This window comes from Parasteatoda tepidariorum, chromosome X1 (assembly GCF_043381705.1).
Source record: "Parasteatoda tepidariorum isolate YZ-2023 chromosome X1, CAS_Ptep_4.0, whole genome shotgun sequence".
In the NCBI taxonomy this organism is placed as follows: domain Eukaryota; kingdom Metazoa; phylum Arthropoda; class Arachnida; order Araneae; family Theridiidae; genus Parasteatoda; species Parasteatoda tepidariorum.
In genome coordinates this window covers 32,665,309-32,688,530 of record NC_092214.1, presented here as the reverse complement: position 1 = coordinate 32,688,530, position 23,222 = coordinate 32,665,309, and the positions used below count along the sequence as shown (strand labels likewise).

The following is a 23,222-nucleotide window of genomic DNA, read 5'->3' as shown; positions in this document are numbered from 1 at the left end:
TGTAATGATAATTTTTATTTGTCATTTTGTTAGCTCTGAATAAAAATAGAAATTAATGAGATATTAAAAAATAAAATAAACTTCAGCATTTATTCAACTTTTATTTTTTGGTTCAATCTATATATGACTTCAGATTGTTCTAGAAAAAACATATCTTCCATCGTAACTCCTAATTTCCGTAGAAATGGAATCCATTTTAAAAGAGTAATTGAAAAATAATTTAACCGAAAGGAATTTCGTTAGATTACAGTTGAAACGAAATTGAATTTATATGTTGAAATATATAATTCTTTTGAGTAATAAAGTTCAGTAAATATTTTATTATATTCATTTATATAGTTGAATTAAAACTACTTACTTTAAAATATTTTCATTCATTTTTTGCAGTTTATCTACTGTTTGTTTATTCCTAATTACAAACAGGAAATTTAATTTAAGCAAATTGAACTGTAATAATTTCCTTTGTATGAAAGATTTTAGATTGCAATTGAAACGAATTTTGACACTAATTAAAAAACGAAAGTAAATAGAGTTCAAGACGATTAAATATATCTATTGTTTAATTCTCAACTTTAAGACAAAGAAATTCATTAAATACATTATTGAGTAAATAATTAAAGTATTATTTAAAATATGAGTGAAGTGTTTCTGGTAATAATTTTTATTAATTTATAAAAGAACAATAAATGTACAGAGTATTTAATTAAGTACACCATAAATATTAAAAAATAAATCTTAGTGTTACTTCCAAAATCGGTTTCTTTTCACTAAAATTTCTCTCTCTGTATATAGATGTAGATAGATAGATAAATAAATAAATAAAAACTTCTAATTGAAAACACTCGCTTACTCAACTATGTTCTCCAAAATTTTTATAAATGGAATTTTTTATGGTAATTAGTAAGTTATATATTTAGAAATAGTTTATTAACTGTTATTGTTAAACAGTTTTGCTTTTAATAACTTTTTCCACTAGTTTGGATTTACTGAAAGCAACTCCATTTTCTACACTTCCCTATTAACTTCGAAAAACTTCTTATCAACTGCACGTTGATCTTACTTTCTTTATTTACCTCAGACACTTTTACTGAAACCCAATTAATCAAAATATTGACAAAATCAGCTGCCTTTTCTCCAGGCTCAAAGTAAATCAGGATAATATACTACATTACCACATTACCATAATCGTTTCCATTAGCTTTTTATCGACGTGTTAAATATTTAGTTAGATAAATTAAAACTTGCCATGAATATNTATACAATTCAGTAATCATTCTTAAGAACTGGGAGCATACTTCACAGATTTGGCACAATCAATGGTAAATAATACAAATCTGTCAAAAAACATATGGTTATTTTATTCTGAAAAAATACGATTTTGTGTCTGATTTCGTAATTTAAGATATCGTGTGCTCTTATTGATAAGCCTAATTGAGGTTGCTAGTCAGTCCTGTGAACTATTAAACTTGAGTCCTAGTGCGTGAAACCCCAAACATTAGATCAAAAGTCATTCAGGGTGTTACTTTTTATATAAATTTTTATTTATATATTTATTTATTTATATATTTATTTAATTATATAATTATTTATTTATATATATATTATAATAATAATAATAATAATAATAATATTCACAGTCCAATGTGTTTTTGTTACAGCCCTAGAAATGCGACGTGTAGTTTTAACAAAAGCTCTTTTTCCTTTGTGATTATTTTGTCAATTGTCTTTAACTTTTATCGTTTTGGGATTTGCGTTAAATCCAAGCCATTCCTATTTGTCACAATTTTTTATTATTTCAACCCAAAAATAGATTATGCATTTTTTTGTTGTTTTGATTGTAGCATGTGAAAAAAATTTCTTTGAAAAGACTTACAGGTGAGGTGTAAGTTATTTCTGTCAGCTCAGAGCCAAAATAAAGTGGCTATCTTTGATTTTTTTTTGTCTTCAGAAATGTGTAAAAAGAAAGTCTCTCGTTATAATACTAGTTCAGTTTAAAATATTTATATAATTTGCATAAGAGCTAAATTGTTCTTTACAATAAAAGTAGCTTTGAAGCAATGGTTTACATTTGCCTGAAAAAAATTAAATAAGACGGAACACCTAAATAACTTTTGATCAATTTACCGAATTTTCACTTACTAGCATACAATCATAATTATGAAAGAATTGACTATATATATACCTATTAATTAGTGACAACGAAATCAGACATTATTTTTTTTAATCAAATAAATTTTTGTTACTTCAAAAGGGATTTCATGTGCCTTATTATCTTTCTTAAAAACTGAACTTAGCATTTTAAAAATATTTTATTCATTAAATGACTTGCTAAAATAAAAATAAAAATTGCTGCTTTCTACTTTATATCGCATTTAATAAAATAAAGTATATAAAGCTAACGAATAATTTATTACCTGAGATAATAAATCATTTTTCTACAATAGTTTGTGAGTGAATGTGTAAAGCAGAGACTGAGGCATTGCGCTGTCTTAATGAAATGACAACGACCACAACAAACTAAAGAATTTTTAAGAATAATAATGCCTTATTTTTGGTAAACAAAGTATTACATACTGTCTGGGCCGAACTATAGTAGTAGAATAGACTTGAGCATTAATAAATTGTTTGATTAAATTTATAGTAGTTTAAATATTGTTGAATATTTAGAGTGTTTGTCTTCTGCTAATGTATGTAAACAGTAAAGTTTTCATTTCAACTTCAATTTTTAAAAGAAAAGCTTTTTTTCTAGTGCGAGGTCACATTTTTTCTTCATTTTTGTAAGTAAAAGATAGATAGAGCCCCTTCCAATGCAAAAAGTGTTTGCATTATTATAAATTTCTTAAAACAATATAGTTTTTAAGCAGTTGAATTAAAGGTTTTGAAAAAAAATGAGAAATTTATTCTGTACTTATTAAAAGTTAATATTATAAAAAATAATTTGATACCATTTATGTAGTTTACGTTGTACTGAAGAAAAACTTCCTTAAAATCAAGAATTGATATTTAATCATTTAAAAACTTTAAATGGAATTCAAATATCCTACATGTGACGTTAACTATATTACTTGACTATGTTGACGTATGAAATTTGGCATTCTGCAGAATGACTAGTCATAGCAATTGCAAAAAATGCCTAGTCATATAAAGAATGCTTAAGTTGAAAAACAGTTAAGTTGATAAAACAGTTTTTGAACAGTTTAATCAAATTTTCTGGAGAAAAAAAAGAGAAATTTATTTTGCAGTTATTGAAAGTTAATATTACAGATTTTTTTGATAACATTAATGTAGTTTGCGTTATATTGAATTGAAACCTCCTTAAAATCAAGGGTTGATATTCAATCATTTAAAGATTTTAAATGGAATTAAAATATCCTACGTGTATTCAGGAGTTAAGTCACCGTCGGTTAGCGTTATTTCTTTACTGTATTTTTAGAATATGTAAATGTCAATGAGCAAAATCTGGTATTCTTTAGAATGCCGAGTCAGAGTATAGAATGCATAGTCATTATATAAAATGTCTAGAATTATATAAAATGTCTAAGACGATTGGAAAAAATCAAAAGTCTTTTTCTATTTATTGAGTAGGCAAAGTATATGATAATTCTAAAGCATCATTAAAGTAATGACAAATAGTAAGGCAATTTAAGTATTGAAGTGCTGTAAAACTGTAAAGTACAGTAATTTCGGTAAAACTGTAAATTATAGAAAGTACTGTAGAACAGTAAAGTAACGCCAGGTATTCTATGCTATGTATTTTTAGATTGTATTGATTTCATGCATTGATATTAACATATAATGATATTAAATAAAATTTACAAGTAAATCGAATAAGAATTGAGGCTATTATCGAGATTATGAACATTAAAAAAACGATTTAAAAAAATAAGCACTATTTACAGTTTGCATCTTATTTCATACATACGTCAATATAAAATACATTTTTTCTTATTTAGATGAGTTTTAACTGATTCTTTCAAATTTTTTTTAAACTATAATTCAGTCAAATTATGAAAAATAATAAAACCAGTTTTTTTATTAATGATTATTTATTTATTTATGATTAATTATTTATTTATGATTATTTATTTATTTATGATTATTTATTTATTTTTGATTATTTATTTATTTATTGTTTATTTTTCAAATGTTCAGCAATGTTCTCACTTAGGTAGTATGAAGTTAAAAATGAAACTACATATTTGTTGTCAATGCTTGCATATTTAATTCAAAATAACCCTCATTTTATAATTACTTCAATAAATCATTGAATAATTCTATAAACCATCATTAGTGCTTAGATAATATTTCTTCCAAATTTTAAAAGGACCAATTCCTAACATAAAGCACTTAATGGATCTTTATCAAATAATGCGTTGCGAATGATTACGGACGGATTAATTTAAACAACAAATATTTTTCATTCCTAATGTCTAACATTAATCTCACTTTTCTGTAATGAAATTGACTAAGTCGGTATTTTTAATAAATGTAGAAATACATTAAAGTTTTCAATAAATTTCAGTGAAAGAAATTGAAGTTCAAACTATGCACCAGACATAATTTAATTTTCGTATTCAATTCTTATAAAATATATGAACTAGATTTGTGAAATATGTATGCGATTGAAGATGCATGGTCTTAAATTTATTTTGAGACAAGTGGAGTACTGAGAAAATTTATCAAAACGGCCAGAATATAGTAAAATTTAACGTGTTTCCGGCTTTAAGGAAATACGAAAAAACTCAGTAGTTTTGACCGAAGAACTTTGGTAATGATTTTGATAAAATTAACAATAAAATATGGTTTTATAATAAATAATAAAACTTGGTAATTGTGAGAAAATTTAATAATTTTATCATTATACCTTAGAGCATGACATTAAACCATTTATCCCTAATTTACTTTTTAGATTTGTATTTTTCACTTATTGCGTGATAAGAACTATTTTTTGAAAACCAAAATTTCCGGTAAACTATTAGCATATGAAGCGGAAAATTACCAAATTAATGGTTTAAGTATCGTATATTTAGGCTATTATCACCAGAATTATGTTGCTGTTTTTTTAAGCCAGAAATGTCAATACCATGCTGCTCTAGAATAGTTTTCTCTCTGCAAAAAATGAAATAGTTTTAAGGTCTACCAAAAATCTTCATTTTTTAATAAACTACATCTTTTTTAAAACTGTTTTATAACAAATAACTTATAGTTAGAATGGAAGAAATCATTTATTGAAATAATTTGTTGACATAAATAAAAAGATTTAAAATCAAAAACCAAAACGTTCGTTCGTTTTACGTAACTCAAGGGGGTAAAATATGGTTTGATTAGTTTCTGTAAGCTCAATTCCCATACATTTTACGTTCTTGTTAAACATCTTAATTTCAAAATCTAAAAATAGGATATGGTGACTTATTCAAATTTTTTTTTATCACTGCTTTACAAGGTTATTTTAATTTGAATAAAATAATTTTAGCTACCCATAGCCATAAAGTAATTTATGACTGCCCTGCTTATTAGTGAAGAAATACTTTGAATCATAATATAATATAATTTTGGTGGTGTCAAGCTGAAACTTACAAGTTAAGCCTGCTTAAAAGTGATTGCAATGCTACGGTTCATCTCAAAACAGAAACATGGTTCAATTTGTCATCTTATTTGCACGATATTAGTGATAGGGTTAATTTTATGGTTCAACGTAGAACTCACTTTTCTGGAAGTGTAATAGTACTTTATTTGCATCGTCTTGTACTGCACAATGTGCTATTGAAGACTATCTATCAGACTTAAGTCTATCCGAAGACATACCATCACAGTTTTGGGATGACTCCCCGGCTTTTGCAACTCAACGACCTGCTCGTGAGGAAGTGTAGGTATTAGGGGGGAAAAAGGTAACATCGTTTTTTTAATATTAAACTTAAACAAATTATTTATTAATTAGCTTTAAAGATGAAATCAAACTTGTTATCAACGCGAATTTGTTATGTATATAAGTGCGTAAATGATTGAAATCACTTGGTGTTTTTGATTATCATTCAAATTCTTAAATGTTTTGCTCCTTAGAAAACGTTGTAGCAATAGCGCAATATTAAGCGAGGACGGGGCAATACCAACCACTCCAAATCAATATTTTTTTCCTGGTTGGCCTTCCTGATCTGGTTGTTCAGAAATCTACTTTAAAAAAAAAACTATTTGCGGACGTACAATGGACTTGGATAAACATTCTAAAAACTTTTTTTAGCAGCTGTTGCGTTTTGAACTCAAACTCAAAAAACTAAAAATCATACAATGCCAGAGCTATATTGCTTCTGCTATTCATTTCCTCCAAAACTGCAAAAAAAAAATTATAATAGTATAAAAATAAATAAATAAAATAAAATCGACACAAAATGTAAAATAATGGTAGACTTAGTAAAACTTCTGCTACAATTAGTTTCACTATTAATCCTTAGCTTTTCCTCAATAAGAAAAAAAATTAACTGTTAATTGCTAATTTTAGCAAAAAGACAATTATTTATTTAGAAGTAATAATTTATAATTTTTTAATAAAAGCTCTAATTCAATGTTTAATTATTTTTTTACCTAAAAATTCGGAAGAAAAAACTAAAATGATGCGAATTTTATTAATCAAGCAAAATTACCATCTAAAAATGACACACTTAATTTTTCAGTTGTAGCATTTTTGATTCTATTACCAAAAATCTATTTTTGCTTTATACTTACTTAATAAAAAAGTAGGGAAAGTGATGTAAGGGGGGGGGTACGGAATGAATTCGATGCTTGTTGTATCGCAAAGCAAATTCTAATCGTACTTTTGACATTTTTTTTTTTTTTGCAAATAAAAAGCAATGTCAATAAGTGTTTCCCTAAATGCATGCATACAAAAAAAATTTCTTTCTGCTGAGAGTCATTATATAGCATTTTTCCAAAGGCAATCTCAAAAGTAAGCTTTTAAATATTTGAAATATTTTTAAATTTCTGTCTAGATATGCTTTATGCTTGAACCACATTATTCTAACAACGTGGTTTGGAAATTCAGTGGTTTGGAATTCCTTTGGAGTTCTCAGAGTTTTTGGTATTAAGTTGCATACGAGAATAATTTAAATCCACCGATGCTGTTTGGGTGTATTTGCATACATTGTAAAAAATTGCAGATGAAATCTTGACAAAAAGTACCGGCACTCAGAGTGGCATTACTTTTTACCGTAAAATCTATTTTTATCGTCTAGTTTTACAAAACAAAAAATCTAATAATTCGTAATTTTTGCAGTGATATTTACTATTAAATCCCTGAATCACTGTAATTAAATATTACTGTAAAGTTGACAGTAAAAAAAATTACGATAAAAATGGATTTTACAGTAGAATGGATTTTTTGAATGCTACACTCAGGTTGAGAGTACTTTCTACAGTAATTTGATCCGGAATTTTTTACAGTTTTGTGGGGAATAGTACAACATTTTATCTCATTCCTATTTATTTTCTTCAAAGTGCTTCTTTAGAACCCTTTATATTTAAAAATGATAATATTTTTCTCAAATTTAATTAATAAATCTTGAAATAAAATTAACTTAATATTATTTCATGTGATTTTCGTAGATTTCCTAGAATTATCTTCGGATAAACGAATTTTATAATGGCGTGCAAAAATTTTTCAATTCACTTACAAGTTTCTTGAGATATGGTGAAAATTCACAAAAAGTTAAATTAACATTAAGGGAACCAATTTTTGGACCTCTCTCTTGATCCAACTAATGGAACCATATTTCACAGATTGCGACTATCCTTTGTAGTTTAAGGGTCAGAAATCTGAATCCGTCTCCGTCTTAAAAAGGGAATGGTTATTCAGAGAAAGCAAATTTTTATATCTGATTTCGTAATTATTGTTATCTGCATCAATTAATTAGCATATTTGAGGTCACCCTCTTGAGCCATTAAGAACGTGAAGATTCAATTATTAGATCAAAATAAGGTGACCAGCGACAACAGCATAATTTTGCTGTAGGTTTTATCCTCATTTACTGCTAGTCTAAAAAGTAATCAAAAATGAACCCCAACCTATTCCTATTTCCTTCCCTTTCAATGCTCAATTACTCATCCCTAACTGCATATTGATTCTTGATTTGAATTTGCATTTTATAAAATAATTCAATTTATAGTAAATTTGTATTTTTATTTGAAGTTTTTTTACGGGAAAAAATCAATCATTAAAAATTGTGAAATTTTGCCTTTTGCGAAGAATTTCAAAAATTGATGTTGTTGTTGACGTATGCCTGTTAAGGCAGAGGGGTGCTGTTGTTCTTGTTTTCCAGTGGCGCCATCTATGGCCAAGAATTCGACTTCTGCCACACAGATTTGCCACACCCGTTTATAGGGCGGATCCATTCATACATCCATTCATTCATCCACAGATCGTAATTTTGACCTGAATCAGAGAACGATCGATCTCCAATCCAGTACCCCCAGAGGTTTTGATTTGTTATGGGAACATGGAGGACTTTGCGACTTGACAGATTTAACGTGCATCAGTCACCATTTACTACACGGGGAATCTTCGACAGACGGGGTTCGAACCCACGAACTCTCGGACATGGACCCAGCGCCCTACCGACCAGGCTATCCTGGCCTTCAAAAATTGATAGTTTTTTTTATTTCGTGACATAGTTTTTTTTGTCGTGTTTTTTATTTTTATTTCGTGTTTTTTGCTCTTTCTATTTTAGCTGTGGACATTGTGCAGCATAGCACTGTTTATACTTGAAATGTATTAGTATTAAAGATCAATTTATTTTTTGTTATATTAAAATTCCAAATGTTCTTTTGCCTTACATTTACTTTCACTTTTGTATTTAGAAACATTCTTTATATTTCAGTAAATGCATTCTTAAATTTCAAGGTAACTAATTGAGTGTTGCCTAAAGAAAAAAAAGCTTGCGTATAATTTTTTTAGATATTCTTTACCTTATTTTTTATAAAAAAATTATAATGAGAAGGATATGCTTCTTGTATTAATATTAGAATTGCTAGGAAACAGCGGAACCAAGATAATTTAAGGGCTTTTTCATATCCAAATGGTATCTCCAGGCTAATTAAAAACTGTACTTTGAGAAAGATATTCTCTTACGAGTTTTTCAAGTAATCCGCAAGAGTTAGATGGTAATAAATTAAATGTTTTTGTTCATTAAAATGAATCGTTAAGAGTTTTTATTGAGTCAATTAAAAGTAGGGAAACAAAATCGTTGTGGGAATTATTTTTTAATAATTGTTGGCATAAAATAACTCTCATTGAATAAGCTAATATGTGAAATGAGGTCATAATTTGGTCATAAAATCAACTTTTTTTTTCTCGTTAACTGGATTGTTGTTAGAAAAAAAAAATCTTAACAATTTTGAAATTATTTGATTATAAATTTATATTACGCTATTTTAAATTTACTTCATATTTTATTCTGTAACACTTTCTTTTAAACATGCTTTTAATAGTTTTTTCATTGAATTTTGTGCAATCCAATGCTTTTGATAAAAAAAAATAATAAGGTGATTCTTGAAAGTTCAGGGTTATTAAAAAAAAGAGTTCTACTCAAAAGAACAGCATGCTTTGATTGGTGAGTAATAATTTAAACAATCCTGAATTTCTCTCTAGTAGTATACACCGAAAACAAAATTGTGTATCTTTACTACTACTTTATACCAAAGTGGTGGGCTTGCCTCACCAAAGTTACAAGGTTTAACATCTGTACCTTGTTTTCTAGAGGTTCAGGCGCAAGCGTATTCAACTAACTAACTACAAACTCAGTGGCGTGACAGCCCATAGAGAGCCAAGGCCTACTGTGTCCATCTCAGTTTTCTTGACCTTGGCCTCTGGGGTGCAGGAGCAGATGTTCCGGTTCAGTGATCAGCCAAACACGAAACCCCCAGTGTTTAGCTCCCAACAATGCTTGGTACTCATTTATCGATCCACTGAAGGGATGGGGCCTCCCTGGCCGAGCGGTATTGTCCGTCAAACGCTCTGCTAATTGTGGAGGTGGCGGGTTCGAATCCCGCGCAACCCTGGATGTATTCTTTGGGATGTTCTTCTCTGTATTATGCTATCTGTCCTTCTACTTGACAAAGATTTAAAAGCCTTAATTGAGCACACAAGCCTGCAAATGTATGTTGTACCAATAAACTGAAGGGATGAAAGGCTGAATCAACCTTGCCCGGCCCGAGGATCGAACCCAGGATCTGTGGCACGGGAGCGTGAAGTGCTACCACTCAACCACCGGGTGTCATTCAACTAACTAAAGGGGAGTAAAACACCACAGATTGGTGCTTCACTACACTAAGAACCAGCATTATCTAAAGAAGATTAAGTGAAATTAAAATAGATAATAGATGAGTGAATTGAAATTTAAATAGATGAGAGATAAATTAAAATTAATAATTAAAATAGATGAGTGAATTTCAAAACAAAGATATTGCATTTGTAAACAACCGCACTTTTATGGGTGTGTATTATATTATAGCTTACAGATAAATTATACAAAGTATACACAGAAGTATTGATTTAATTATTCACCAGAAAACATTTTTTCACTGCTTATGGATTAATTAGACGAAAGTATCTAAATAAAAATTATTCGCAGAATATATTTAAATATATTATGCAATTTTCTTTGTTTTTATCATTTGGCAGTAAGTTTGAAAATCGTGCCATAATTGACATCTTCATTCGTAGCATGAAAAGAGGAAATTTTACAAGACAATCTGGAAAGATCATCTAAATGCTCACCGCCAATAGCAATTTTAATAAAATTTTATGAGAAGATTTTAACCCCATTAAAATGTTTGAGGAGTAAAACTCATTTCCGATGCGTAAAATACGTGTTTAGATGCTTATTGGCGAACTCTGCCAAGGACCAAGGATAGTTCCTGTTGTAGCGAAGTACAAATTTCATTTTGTACTATTAAATAAGATTTATTAAAAATGACACCATGTTGGGAACCATGCCCATAAAAGTATCTTTTCTTTTGCCTGTTTTCTTTTCTCATACAATCATGATTCTACGTATGAACGTTTTTTGTAAGGCAGTATCACTTGTTATTTAATTTTGTTTTATGATACAAAATAATATTTGTAGAAAACCCATTATCATTTTGAGTTTCTTTCAAAAAGTACAAATACTACTTAATTGCTTAAAACTTTTTACATTTTTTATGTATTCAAATTAGAATTTTTTTATTAGTTGCCAAATAAAATTCTCTACAAAATGAAAAGAAAAAAAAATTTCAAATTTTTTCCAAGCATGCGCATTATAGCAGAACTACTTTTATTACGTATATCTTGAGCAATTTCAAAAAAAATTTTCTTAAATTTTAAAGCAATTGTTTTTTTAAACTAGATTTAAATTGCTCTGAAATTTTCGTATGATTTTTTTTACATATTTTTATAGTTATAGCAACAAAAAAAACATAAGTAAAAAACGTAGTTTTTTTATAAAAATGTCTATACTTTTATAATTTAGCTAGGCTAACTAAATTTTGTGCAATTATTTCATACAATAACCAAAATAAATGCTACAAGTTACAAATTTATTACTACATTTATTGGCATAGGATGTTACAAAACACTATTTTCCGCTTCTAATTTATGGTCGGTCCCTCCACCTCTAAAAGCTTTAAACTTCATTAATTATTTAGAAGAAATCGCATAATCTAAACACTTCTGAAGTTATAAAATGATTTTTTTTTTAGTTTTTCTTGAGAAATATGAAAAAAATGTATTAGTATAGAAGTGTTTCCATTATTTTGTCCATCCCCTGTATTATTTATCTATACGATAAAAAATTCATGAATTAAATTCTGAGTTTTAACTTAAAAATTCAAAGAAATGCTACACAGGATTTAGAAAGTTATGATGTTATAAATTAAGAATTTCTGTTATTATTTTTCTTAATGTGTGTGATATTTTCTAACTTAAACTAACAAATTTTGTTTTTATTTAAAATGTCTGCTTTGAAAGAAATAGATACTTTGCAAACATTTCATGTTTCAAAGATCTTGAGTGGTCTTAATAGTAAGTTTAACAATCATTTTGAAATGTAAATGAAGTAGCAATCATTTGTGACAATTAATCTTTTGGAAGATTTAAACATTTGAGTGACTTTAAGCTTTAAATCTTGATTCAGTAAAGTTTTCCTGTCATTCTGAAATCCTAAAGCTTAAATTAAGTTTTAATGGCTGTTACAATCAATCGTCATTATTAGTTATCGTTAAAACATATGGTATTTATGAAAACTACAATAATTTTAACAATGGTTTTATTCTAATCCTCTATTTTCAGACAGTATTTTAAATCGTCATTTTCATATTTCCGAAAATCAAAAAAGAGGGAATAAAATTGTTTCATTCTAAATATATAAACAATTGAAACATCATTCAATTTGTGATTTTATAAAGTATTTAATTCGTAAGTAAATTGTCTGTTACTTTCGGGACTAATATGCTATAGTTTCCTTACATGTATACGTCACCCATATTAAGTTTTAGTGGCTGTTACAATCGTCATTATTAGTTATCGTTAAAACATATGGTATTTATGAAAACTACAATAATTTTAACAATGGTTTTATTCTAATCCTCTACTTTCAGACAGTATTTTAAATCGTCATTTTCATATTTCCAAAAATCAAAAAAGAGGGAATAAAATTGTTTCATTCTAAATATATAAACAATTGAAACATGTCATTCAATTTGTGATTTTATAAAGTATTTAATTCGTAAGTAAATAATCTGCTACTTTCGGGACTCATATGCTATAGTTTCCTTACATACGTCACTCATATTATGTCGATAGAGATTGTAGATGCCACCAAAAACAGTTTAAAACCCATGTGACATTAATGTGAAAATGACAATGAGAAAGCTGAACTATTATCTGCAGAATAAGCATGGATGGTGAAAGTGTTTAGGTTCGTTCTTAAAATTTATTATTTTTAGTCAAATGTGAAGAAAAATTGTTATGTTTCCATATACATCTTTTTTTTCTTCATAAAATTGTCTATAGAAAGCTATGGTTTAAGATTATAACAATTAGAACATGGTACTTTATTGGTACTATCTCATTAAGACACCTTTTCTAGATTTTGCAAATTTGTTAGCATTTTTATTTTCGGAGCTAACATTGCTGTTTTTCTTATTTTATTTATTCATTTAAGTTTCACAAATTCCTTTCCGATCCTTTTTAATTTACACTGATGGCATTGACATTAGATATAAAAAGAATGAAAGTAACAATAATTGCTATGTTCTTATCCTAATTTTAAAAAGATTGTCTTATATTAAGAACCATTACGCAACAAAACTCACTACGGAATATGATAAAAACTTTTTTTTCAACCAAAAATATTTTTAATCAATCTGAAAAATATTTCAAACTCCAGATATGGATTTAAAGTTTCAATTTTTGGGTAAAATTTAAATTTTAATTTTTTATAACATTAATATATAACAAGTTTTTGTTATCAAGTTGAAAAATCGTAAGTTTATAATGCAAATTAACAAAAAAAAATTATAATAAAATGTGAAATTTAGGTTTCTTGGAATATACACGAAAGCCTTAATTTTCTTTTAGAATATCCATATTATCAATTTTAAATTTTCAACACACTCCTTAAGATATGTTATAAGATTCCGAGTTATTTTAAGTTTTCGGTTGACCTAAATGTTACATACCTTACTTGATTTTCTGCGGACGTTTTAAATACTAGATTTAAGAATTTTGCACCTGAAATCCAATTTCTTTTAATTTATGCTTTTAAAAAAATTAAAATTTATGTTTTTAAACTTTTTTTAAAACATTATATGAAGTATAAGTTACCATAATCATTTATACAAAACTCTTTAAACTGATATTATGAGAATAAAAAGCAAATGATAGCACGCATATAGTTTTTACCATTTCTTATTTTTTATAATAGATTTAATTTCACGAATAGATAAAGTTTTTTCATAAGTGAAAAAAAAACTTAAGAGTTGAGAATTGTAAAGATCACCAACTTTTAAGTTCTGTCTACATTGAATGTCGTCTACGAGAACAATTTAATGTTGAGTTTCATATAGTGAAGAATTACTTCATGTGAACAAGAAGTCAATTTTCCATATCATTGAGAACGCAGGTGGTGTGAAATATAGAATGGAATTTCGTTGAAGGAGAGTTTTACATTTTCAAGAAGAGGTGCTTCAATTCTCTATACTTTCCTCAAATTCAATTCCAAAAATAGAGTAAAGGATAACGAATGAGACAACAGTAATACATTTCGATGCATTTACGTCGACATTTAAAGTGCGTTTTGTTGGAATTTCTTTCCCACCATATGATCTACACTTAACTTTGGAGCCCTTCACAAACCTTCACGAACATTTGGAGAAACTTTTGAGCAGCTAGTACGAAAAACACATTTTCTTCTGGTGGTAAAATGCTTATTCTGATAGCCTTTTCTTTTATAAAACAAAACATGAACACTGGTATCTAATATTAGACTTTTAGACCTAAAAAGAATTTTGGGCCTCAAAAAAAAGAAAGAAAAAAAGAAGGAGATTGAGAGACCTAGTAATGGTCACGACATTTCTTAAATTTAAAAACGCGCAATCTGTATCGCTATCATTATTATAATTTTTTTTATTCTTTTTTTTTTTGCTGATTTCTATATTAATTACCATTTTCTTAAATTTGAAAACTCATTATTTATATCACTGTCGTTCTTAGTTTTTTTTAATAATTACAGAATAAATCCTAATTTTTTTAGTTATATGATGAAAAATTATTAATTTCTATTTAGCTGAAAATTATTTTCCTGATTCAATACGAGAATCAAAATTTTCTACTTTATTTAAATTCGAAATTATTTAATTTATAAGTTTTGATTAATAAAAATTAATTTTTTTAAAAAAATTAATTTTTAAATCATTTTTATGTAAAAAAAATTTTATTAAAAAATTAATTTTTAAATCATTTTTATATATAAAAAATCTTTAATAAAAAATTAATCTTTATCATTCTTTTTAGCTATAGCAATAGTTATTATTAGTGATTGGTGATTGAGGAATTTTAATATAGCGATGCATCGTCTGAAAATATTAATATTTAAGGGTTTATTGTTGTATTTTCACCGTTAATTAATTTGAATCATTTTTACATGGGTAAATATATCTGTTGCCTTAATAAATTTTATCAACATTCAAGCTAATATTGTATTCAATAATTATCGTTATAGATAACACTGCCAATAATATTGTATTCAATATTCATGGTTGTCGATAATAATCACGATATTATCAATATCGATAATTATCTTTATATTCGATATTTATCATAAGACCTGGTATTCAAGAAATATTGCGAATTTTTTTAAAAATTATCCCTTGCGCGATATTAAAAAAATTGACATTTAACAATATATCGATTATCACCAAAAGCTTTAGCAATATTGAAATCGATATGTCTTTTTTTGCTTAACTATAACATTGCTTTAAATTGCTGAAATTTTGTAAGATATTAAGTCAAGCCATGTTCTGTTCAAAATTATCATCATGAAGTAAGAGTAATCAACAAGGGATCCTTAGATTTAATACTCTCTTATGTTTTCAGAAAATTTTAAACAGTTCAAAGTTCTTTATATTATAAACATCAAACATTTCAATCAAGCAGAAATTTTTGATTATCAGATAGAAATTATACTCAGTTATAGAGGAATATGTTTGATATAAAGTTAACCAGAATCACCTGGATTAGATTTCTAGAAAAATACATTTTTTCAGAGTTGATGTGGGTGATACGGGATAAGACAATTCATCTCAGTAAGGCCAGGGCACTGAACTTAGATTCATAGACAAATTTCATTAATTTTGACTAGATTTGTTTTTGCTAAATGCGGGATGCCCTTGACACGATAATAAAAGTTACACTTAAATACTAATTTAACTAAATTTAAGAGGGAAAAATATTTATGTTAAAATTACTGTACTGTATAATAAAAGAATTTTTCATAAAAAAAAAACAACAACATACTTCTGGTATTAAAAACCAAAATATACGGTATTTAAGCCATTCATTTGGAAACTTTTCCATCCATATTGTAAAGGTTTATCATAAATTCTATTTTTCAAAATTATAGTTCTTTTTACCCCACATTTAATAAAAAATATAAAGCTGATAAGCAAATTTAATCGAATAAGTAGATTTTATGCCATGTGCTAAGGTAGCATGATAAAATTATCAAATTTTACCTCATTTGCCAAATTTTATCACATATTATGAAACCATATTATATTGCAAATTTTATCAAAGGGCTTCGGTAAAAATTATCGAGATTTTTGGTGTTCCCCAAGAGCTATCAACACTGTAAATTTTACCATATCCTGGTAGTTTTAACCATACTATTCTTCTTAATGTAACTTCGATGCTTGTGCATGATTCTGCTATATTAATGTAGTGTGAATGTATTAAATTGTGGGAAATTTTGAAGAGCCCCAATATCATTCAAATTTACTGTAAACGTAGTATAGTGCCAAGTTGAAGCTCATTATCAGGTAAATTAATTCTTTTTAAAATTTTTTGTCACATTTGTATACATAATAGTCATATTTTTAATAATATTTGTAACATGTGTAAATTTAACATCATATTAAAACTGCTGTAAATTTGCATGCGAATATGGTTAAATGTTGATCCGATATTTTTTAGTGAAAAAGCATATATAAATAGTATGAAGTGAAACATGAAGTGAGACGGAGAGAGTGAAGTGACTGGGTGTGAAGGAAATCATTAATATAATTTTATAATTATATATTAATATAATTACATATTATATAATTATAATTATCACTTTTATAATTCATTTTATTTAAACTGTTCATTTATAGCAACAAATGGAATATTCTAGACATCATAATGGAAATTGTAGATATTACAGTAGGATATTATAATGAAAAATGGTATTTTATTATTTTCTGTTGACATAAGAACACTTATAACAAGTTTGACACTTTTTCAAAGTTGTTAAGAGAAAATGAAACGAAAATATACTTTTAGCATGTTTATAAACAAAAATTGTTAATTGGTAGAATTACCTACTGAATAGTTAATTGGTAGAATTACCTAAGAAAATATATGCTGTTTTTTATTAATCTTTAGAAAAAAAAATTTCTAAAATTGGTCTAATGTTGGAAAATATACCATTCAATACTATAAGGTAGAATTTAAATGTTACTACTTTTATTAAAATTAAAATTCCTTTTCAATCTTAACTAGTACATCTACTAAGATTGGCAAAAAATGCTAATTGATAGAAACTGCAAAAGGAATAAATTGCGTCAAAAATTATTTGCTTTAAGTTCCAAGTACTATTTGATATTTAATGTTCAACACTGAAAAACGATCAAAAGTCATCGAAACTACTTGTGTCAAACAGAAATTCCTTTGAAATATCTTTAAAAATCTTTTTAATTCAACAAAAAAGAATACTTCTCACGCTAGTAAATGAAGATTTATTTTCATGAAACAACTTGAGCAGTACAATGAAATGTTCGAATAAAATTTTATTTCCCGATTAATTCGACCGAATGTTTCCGAATCGGTAGACCGATAAAAGATCTACATCACTTAAATTCGGCAAAAAACGAATTTTTGTTTTATCAATCAATAATTCAATCAATTAACCCTCCTCCTAAGTGGTTCTTTAAATTGACAAATTTAGTCTCATTTAATATAAGCTTTTTGTCTAATTTCACGTAGAAGATGTAGTTCCGCAGAAATAAAAGTAAAGGATAAAAATGTTTGTGAAGCATAAATAAAACCAAAAGTTTTGAAATACTAAATAACAATCACGAAATATAATACATTGAAGAATAGATTAAATCTCCTTTATTTGTCCCTCATTCTGTGCTGAACGATGAACAATTATTTTCAAAATAAATAACAAAAAGATAAATAAATAAAAAAAAATTTTTTTAAATCTGGGCATGAAGGAATTTTAATTTGGAAAAAAATCAGAATTATTTTAATTCATATTTGAATTTTTATTTATAAATAAGCTTGTTTTCTGACGAACAAATAATTCTTTTTTTTAATAATTATTTTATCCCCAGCTACAGTAATCAGTAATCAGCTGATGATTAAGCTGGGTTGATTTTTACGAAAATGAAATTGAAAATAACCTTTGAATAAATTATACCCTTAATTATTATTCTGAGTGTTACAAAAAGATTATTTAGTAAAATTATTATGATCAATCAACGCTCCATGATCAATCAGTTTGCTATTTCATTTGTTTTTTGCGACTTAACTCAGGATGTTCTATAAATATTGGTACAAATTTGGAGGAAAGGTAGAGCATATCACGAGGACTGAGAATCGCTTAGCAACTCATCGCAGATAAGTCATTGTATGCCATAAAGAGACTTTACTGTTATGGTCTAGCTGATCAAGTGCCTTAGTGTTATTTGTCTACTGTTATTTGTCTAAATTATCGTAATTTTATGCTAGTTTTATGTTTTCTAGTAATTACTGTCAAAATTTCATTCAAATAAGCTCAGACATGACTATTTTATTGTAATTTAATCGATTGGTGACGGCTTGGCGATATTGCTAAATTAATTTCAAGATCATTAAATTACGATAAAATAGCTTTTCGACCTATAAAACAAAACACCCATTTAAAATTTAAATTTCAATTTACTTAGCAGATAAGTTAAACAAGGAAATATGGTACTAAAATTATCTAATACTTTTTATGGAAATATTTATGTAAAGAAATTTTTGTATTTACTCCCTTTCTACTAAAATGATTGCTAGATTTTTTTTAATCATATTTCTCTTTCTTTATCTCTCTTTTTCTCACTCTCTGTCTCTCTCCTTTTATTCACACTCTGTCTATCTCCTTTTCTCTCTCTTTGCCTCTCTGACTTCTTCTCTCTTTCCCTCTCTTGTTTTACTCATAGTTTATGTTTGTGCTTTAAAACCAGTTTCGATCTACTAAAAATTGGAAAAAACATAGCACAAATTGGAAAAAAAAAGTGAGATAATAATAATTATAATGAAAAACTCGAGCAATTATTCTAGTAGAACAGGAGTAAATACAAAAAAGTTATCAAATGAATATATTTTTATAAAAAAGGGATTAAATAATTTTCGTCCCAGTTTTCCTTTTATTCTTATGCATCTGCAAGGTAATTTGAATTTCAAATTTCATGTCAGGTGTTTTGTTTCATAGGTCGAAAAATATTTTAAATCAATAAAAAGTACTTGGTTTTCTAAGTCCATAAAATCAAATATAAGTGAAAACGTCAAATGTCCTTCAACTTTGAGCAAGTTTGTTGAGGGAAATCTCGATTTTTTTTTGTTTCATTGATTTCTTGTTTTCCCCGTCATAGCATAAATAGAACAACCACAATAGAACCCAACACTATACGTACAATGCGAATATCGAATACTTGGATATTTGTTAAAGAAAAGAAAATAGAAATGGGATGCCATTTTGAAAATTGAAAAATTTGAGATCCTTGAAAACGAAACAGAAGAACTCTTTAAAAATACTTTTGTTTTAAATTTTGAAAGTCAAATTTTGTTTATGGTGTAGGAGTTGAATATTGTTTTATTCCGAGAACAGATATATATTATTATGATGTACACGTTTCATGAAATAAATTGTTGGATTGAAAATTTTTTAAAACAGAAATTATACTAAGAAAATATATGCAAATAAAAGTTTAAACTTGAATTATTGAATTACATACATAATGTATATATATATACATTATGTAATTAAATATATAATTACATTATATAATTACATACATAATGTATATATATAATATATGTGAGACCTACAATAAATTACGGAAGAAAACAAGTACTTTGGAGCACTCTATGCCAAAATAAGCTTGTTACTTGTATAGATTTTTTTTGATATTTTTAATAACTACATAAAATTGCGTAAGCCTAAAGTAAATATTAATGGAGATATGGACATTTTTTATAAAAAATAATTTTTATGCCTTACGTTTTTCTGTTGCAACTTTATAAATATAACAAAACAACCAAGCAAAAATCTTTGGAGCAATTTAAAATTAATTACAAAATTATTTATTTTAAGTTTTAAAAAAATTCGTTAAAAACAGCGCAAGATATAAGTATTCAAGGTAGTTCTTTTATATTGCGCATGCGTTGAAAATATTTAGGAAAGTCCTTTTATAATTTCGTAATAAATCGTATTTGGCAACTAATGAAAAGTATTTTATTTGAATATCTAAAAAATTTAAAAAGTTTCAAGCAACTTTCTAAGTAGTTTTTGTACTTTTTAAAGGAAACTTAAAATGATAAGGGGTTATACACTAATCAAGAGGAAATCTCGTCACATTAAGAGAAATCCCTTAATGTCACCCTCTTTGTTACTACTCTTCATGTTCTAAAACTTTTCACCCATATAACTCAAGATTTCTCAGGAGCTATTCGACCGATTTTTGTATATTTCCTATTAAAATTGCATTCTTTAAAATAATATAAAAAAATTGTTAACCTTACAATTCAAAATTTTTTTGACTATTACTAAATAAAATAATAAAAAAATAAATAAATATTTACTAGAAGTTATATTTTACATAAAATTATTATTGTGAGGAAATTTTTTTAAATTCGCTGAAAAAGCTCTCGAGATATGGTGAAATACGCAAAAAATAAAATTAACATTAAATGGTCCAAACTTTAGACCGCACACCTGATCAAACTATTGGGACCCAATTTTCCAGATTGCGGCTCATCCTTTATATTTTAGATTCAGAAATCCAAATCCATCGAAAAAAAGCATGTTTATTCGGAGAAAGTACGTTTTTTGTCTGATTTCGTAGCTTTAAATATCGTCCTCACTTATTAATTAGCATATTTGAAGTTACCCCCTCGAACCATTAAAAATAAGTCCCAGAAAGGGAAGATCCGATCATTAGATCAGAAGTTATTCAAGGTGGTCCGTTTTTTTGGCGCACTCAGCAATGCTAAAGAAAAATAATAAATAAATAAAAAAAAAATGAAAAATTTAAACTTTTAACTTAATGTTTTGATTTTGACGTACTCAATCTATATGATACGTGGGGATGACCTCAAACATGCTGATTAATAAGCGCAGGTGATATTTTAAGTTAAAAAAAAACAGGCACAAAAACGACTTTCTCTGAATAAACATACCTTTTTTCTTATGACGGATTTGGCTTCCATTTTAAATTTGAATGAATTCGATATAATAGTTTTTGAGAAATCGAATTTAAGAAAGTGTAATGTTTAAAATTCGATTTCTCAGTATCGTAGTTTGCCATATAAAATCATCTTTTTTAAAATGATATGAAATTTTTTATTCCTTTACTATTTCAAAATTTTGGACCGCTTTCCTGACTAAACTATTCAGACCATATTTTCCAGATTGCGGCTAGATCCTTTATTTTCAGGGTAAGGAATCCAAATTTGACGAAAAAAAAGGTATGTTTATTCAGAGAAAGTACGTTTTTGTGCCTGATTATGTAACCTAAAATATCGTTTGTACTAATTAATTAGCTTATTGCAAGTTACCCCAACCATTAGGATTGAATCCTATTTCGTGTAAATCCGATCATTTGATAAGCTATTCAGGATGTTTCTTTTTTTTTTTCTTCTTTTTTGTCTACATTTGCTTAATGTGTGTGAATTTTCACGAAGCAGCAAAATATTTGAAGTTTGTCCGATTTCATTGAAAAAATTCATTGCTTATTAGTGAATAGTATTTATTAATTGGAGTAAAACAATTTATTAATTGAAGTAAAACATTTACATTTAAAATATCGTATGCAATATGGTATTGCTCTGATCAGAAATTATTTTTTTTGTAAAAGTGTTATAATGAAATTGTGAATGTAAATCCAATATCAAACTGCATCTGAAATTTTTACGTTCTGTACTTGAAATGACTACTTTTTCCCCCCACCAAAAACGCTTTTTTTTATCCTAGACCTTGTAGTCTTTTTTTTTTATCCCACACCCTGTAGTCTCTTTTTTTTATCCCAGACCTTGTAGCCTTTTTTTTAATCCCCGAAGACGAAAAACTGAAATCAAACTTAAATCAAAAATCCTATTGTATAAATAGCTTTAAAGAAAGCACTTGGGCCCTACTTTAATAATGGCTACACTGTAGCTGTGAGTCTTCGTTCTTTGAATAAAATATAATTATTTAAACAATATTTTCTTTTCTATTCCAGGTATTGACTATAAATTTCCTCATACATTCTACGACATACAGAATCCGACCAAAATAAAAGAAGAGGAGTTCAACGCTTTAGAAGATTTGGGTTCATCCCTTCAAAAGGAACCTACCTTTGACGATAAGGATATATTATCATTTTATCAAGATTATGATCTCCAAAACCAGAACAAGAAATCAGACTTCAAACCAAAGTATGATCCAGGCTGGAAGTTTATTGGCTTGGGAAAAAGACCTTTGTATCAGGATTTTGCAAATTCTAATGGAGCTGGTCCTTCACCAAAAAATGTGAATCCTTTATGGGGAATTTCAACATTAATTAATTTTGAATTTTTTAATGCCTTGAGAGAAGGTTTGGAAAATCCAGATAAAGAGCCTGTAAAAAAAGGAGAAGGAATGATTGGTTCGAATGGGATTTCTGCTTTAGATTCCGGTGATCATAGATTCCACAAGATTGGTTTATATGGTAGTGGGAGACAAAAGAACATGTATGATCCTGGATGGATGCTGACAGGACTTGGGAAATAATCCATCTTAACTTTTTTTTTCTTTTCAAATATTTTCTTCACATTCTGTTTTCTCAGAAAAGCATCATTGGAAAAACACCCTTTTTATTTGGAAGCCCGAAATTATGTAAAATTTTCTAAATAATCTTTATAAATGTGTTTCTGGAACAAGTTTATAACTTTTTCTTAAAAATTTATTCAGAGATTGTAAGTTGAACTTTTCATATTAGAGTGTACTCGAGTAAAGAAAATATAGAATTGATTTTGTGTTATTATTTTAATAAAGTTTTTAATTTATTTTTAAGTTTCTTTTCTATTTTCATAAAAACATATGTTTACTTCTGGACTTATAGAATTCAGAGGCTTCTTACGTTCTTAAAAATAGTGTTCGATGAGGCAAAAATCTTACATTTAAATAAAATTGAAAAATCCGCATGTACTGATTCAAATATAATCGAATTAC

The 23,222-nt window shown here is 27.2% G+C and overlaps 1 protein-coding gene across 1 annotated transcript in view; it reads left to right on the top strand.

Moving 5' to 3' along the window:
- LOC107445915 (uncharacterized) overlaps positions 1-23,021 on the top strand; it is a 33,937-nt gene extending 10,916 nt beyond the window's left edge. The window contains exon 2 of the mRNA XM_016060407.3: positions 22,252-23,021. Within this exon, the coding sequence (XP_015915893.2) occupies positions 22,252-22,781 (530 nt within the window). The 3' untranslated portion in view covers positions 22,782-23,021. The remainder of the gene's footprint in view (positions 1-22,251) is intronic.
- Positions 23,022-23,222: the final 201 nt, after the last annotated feature.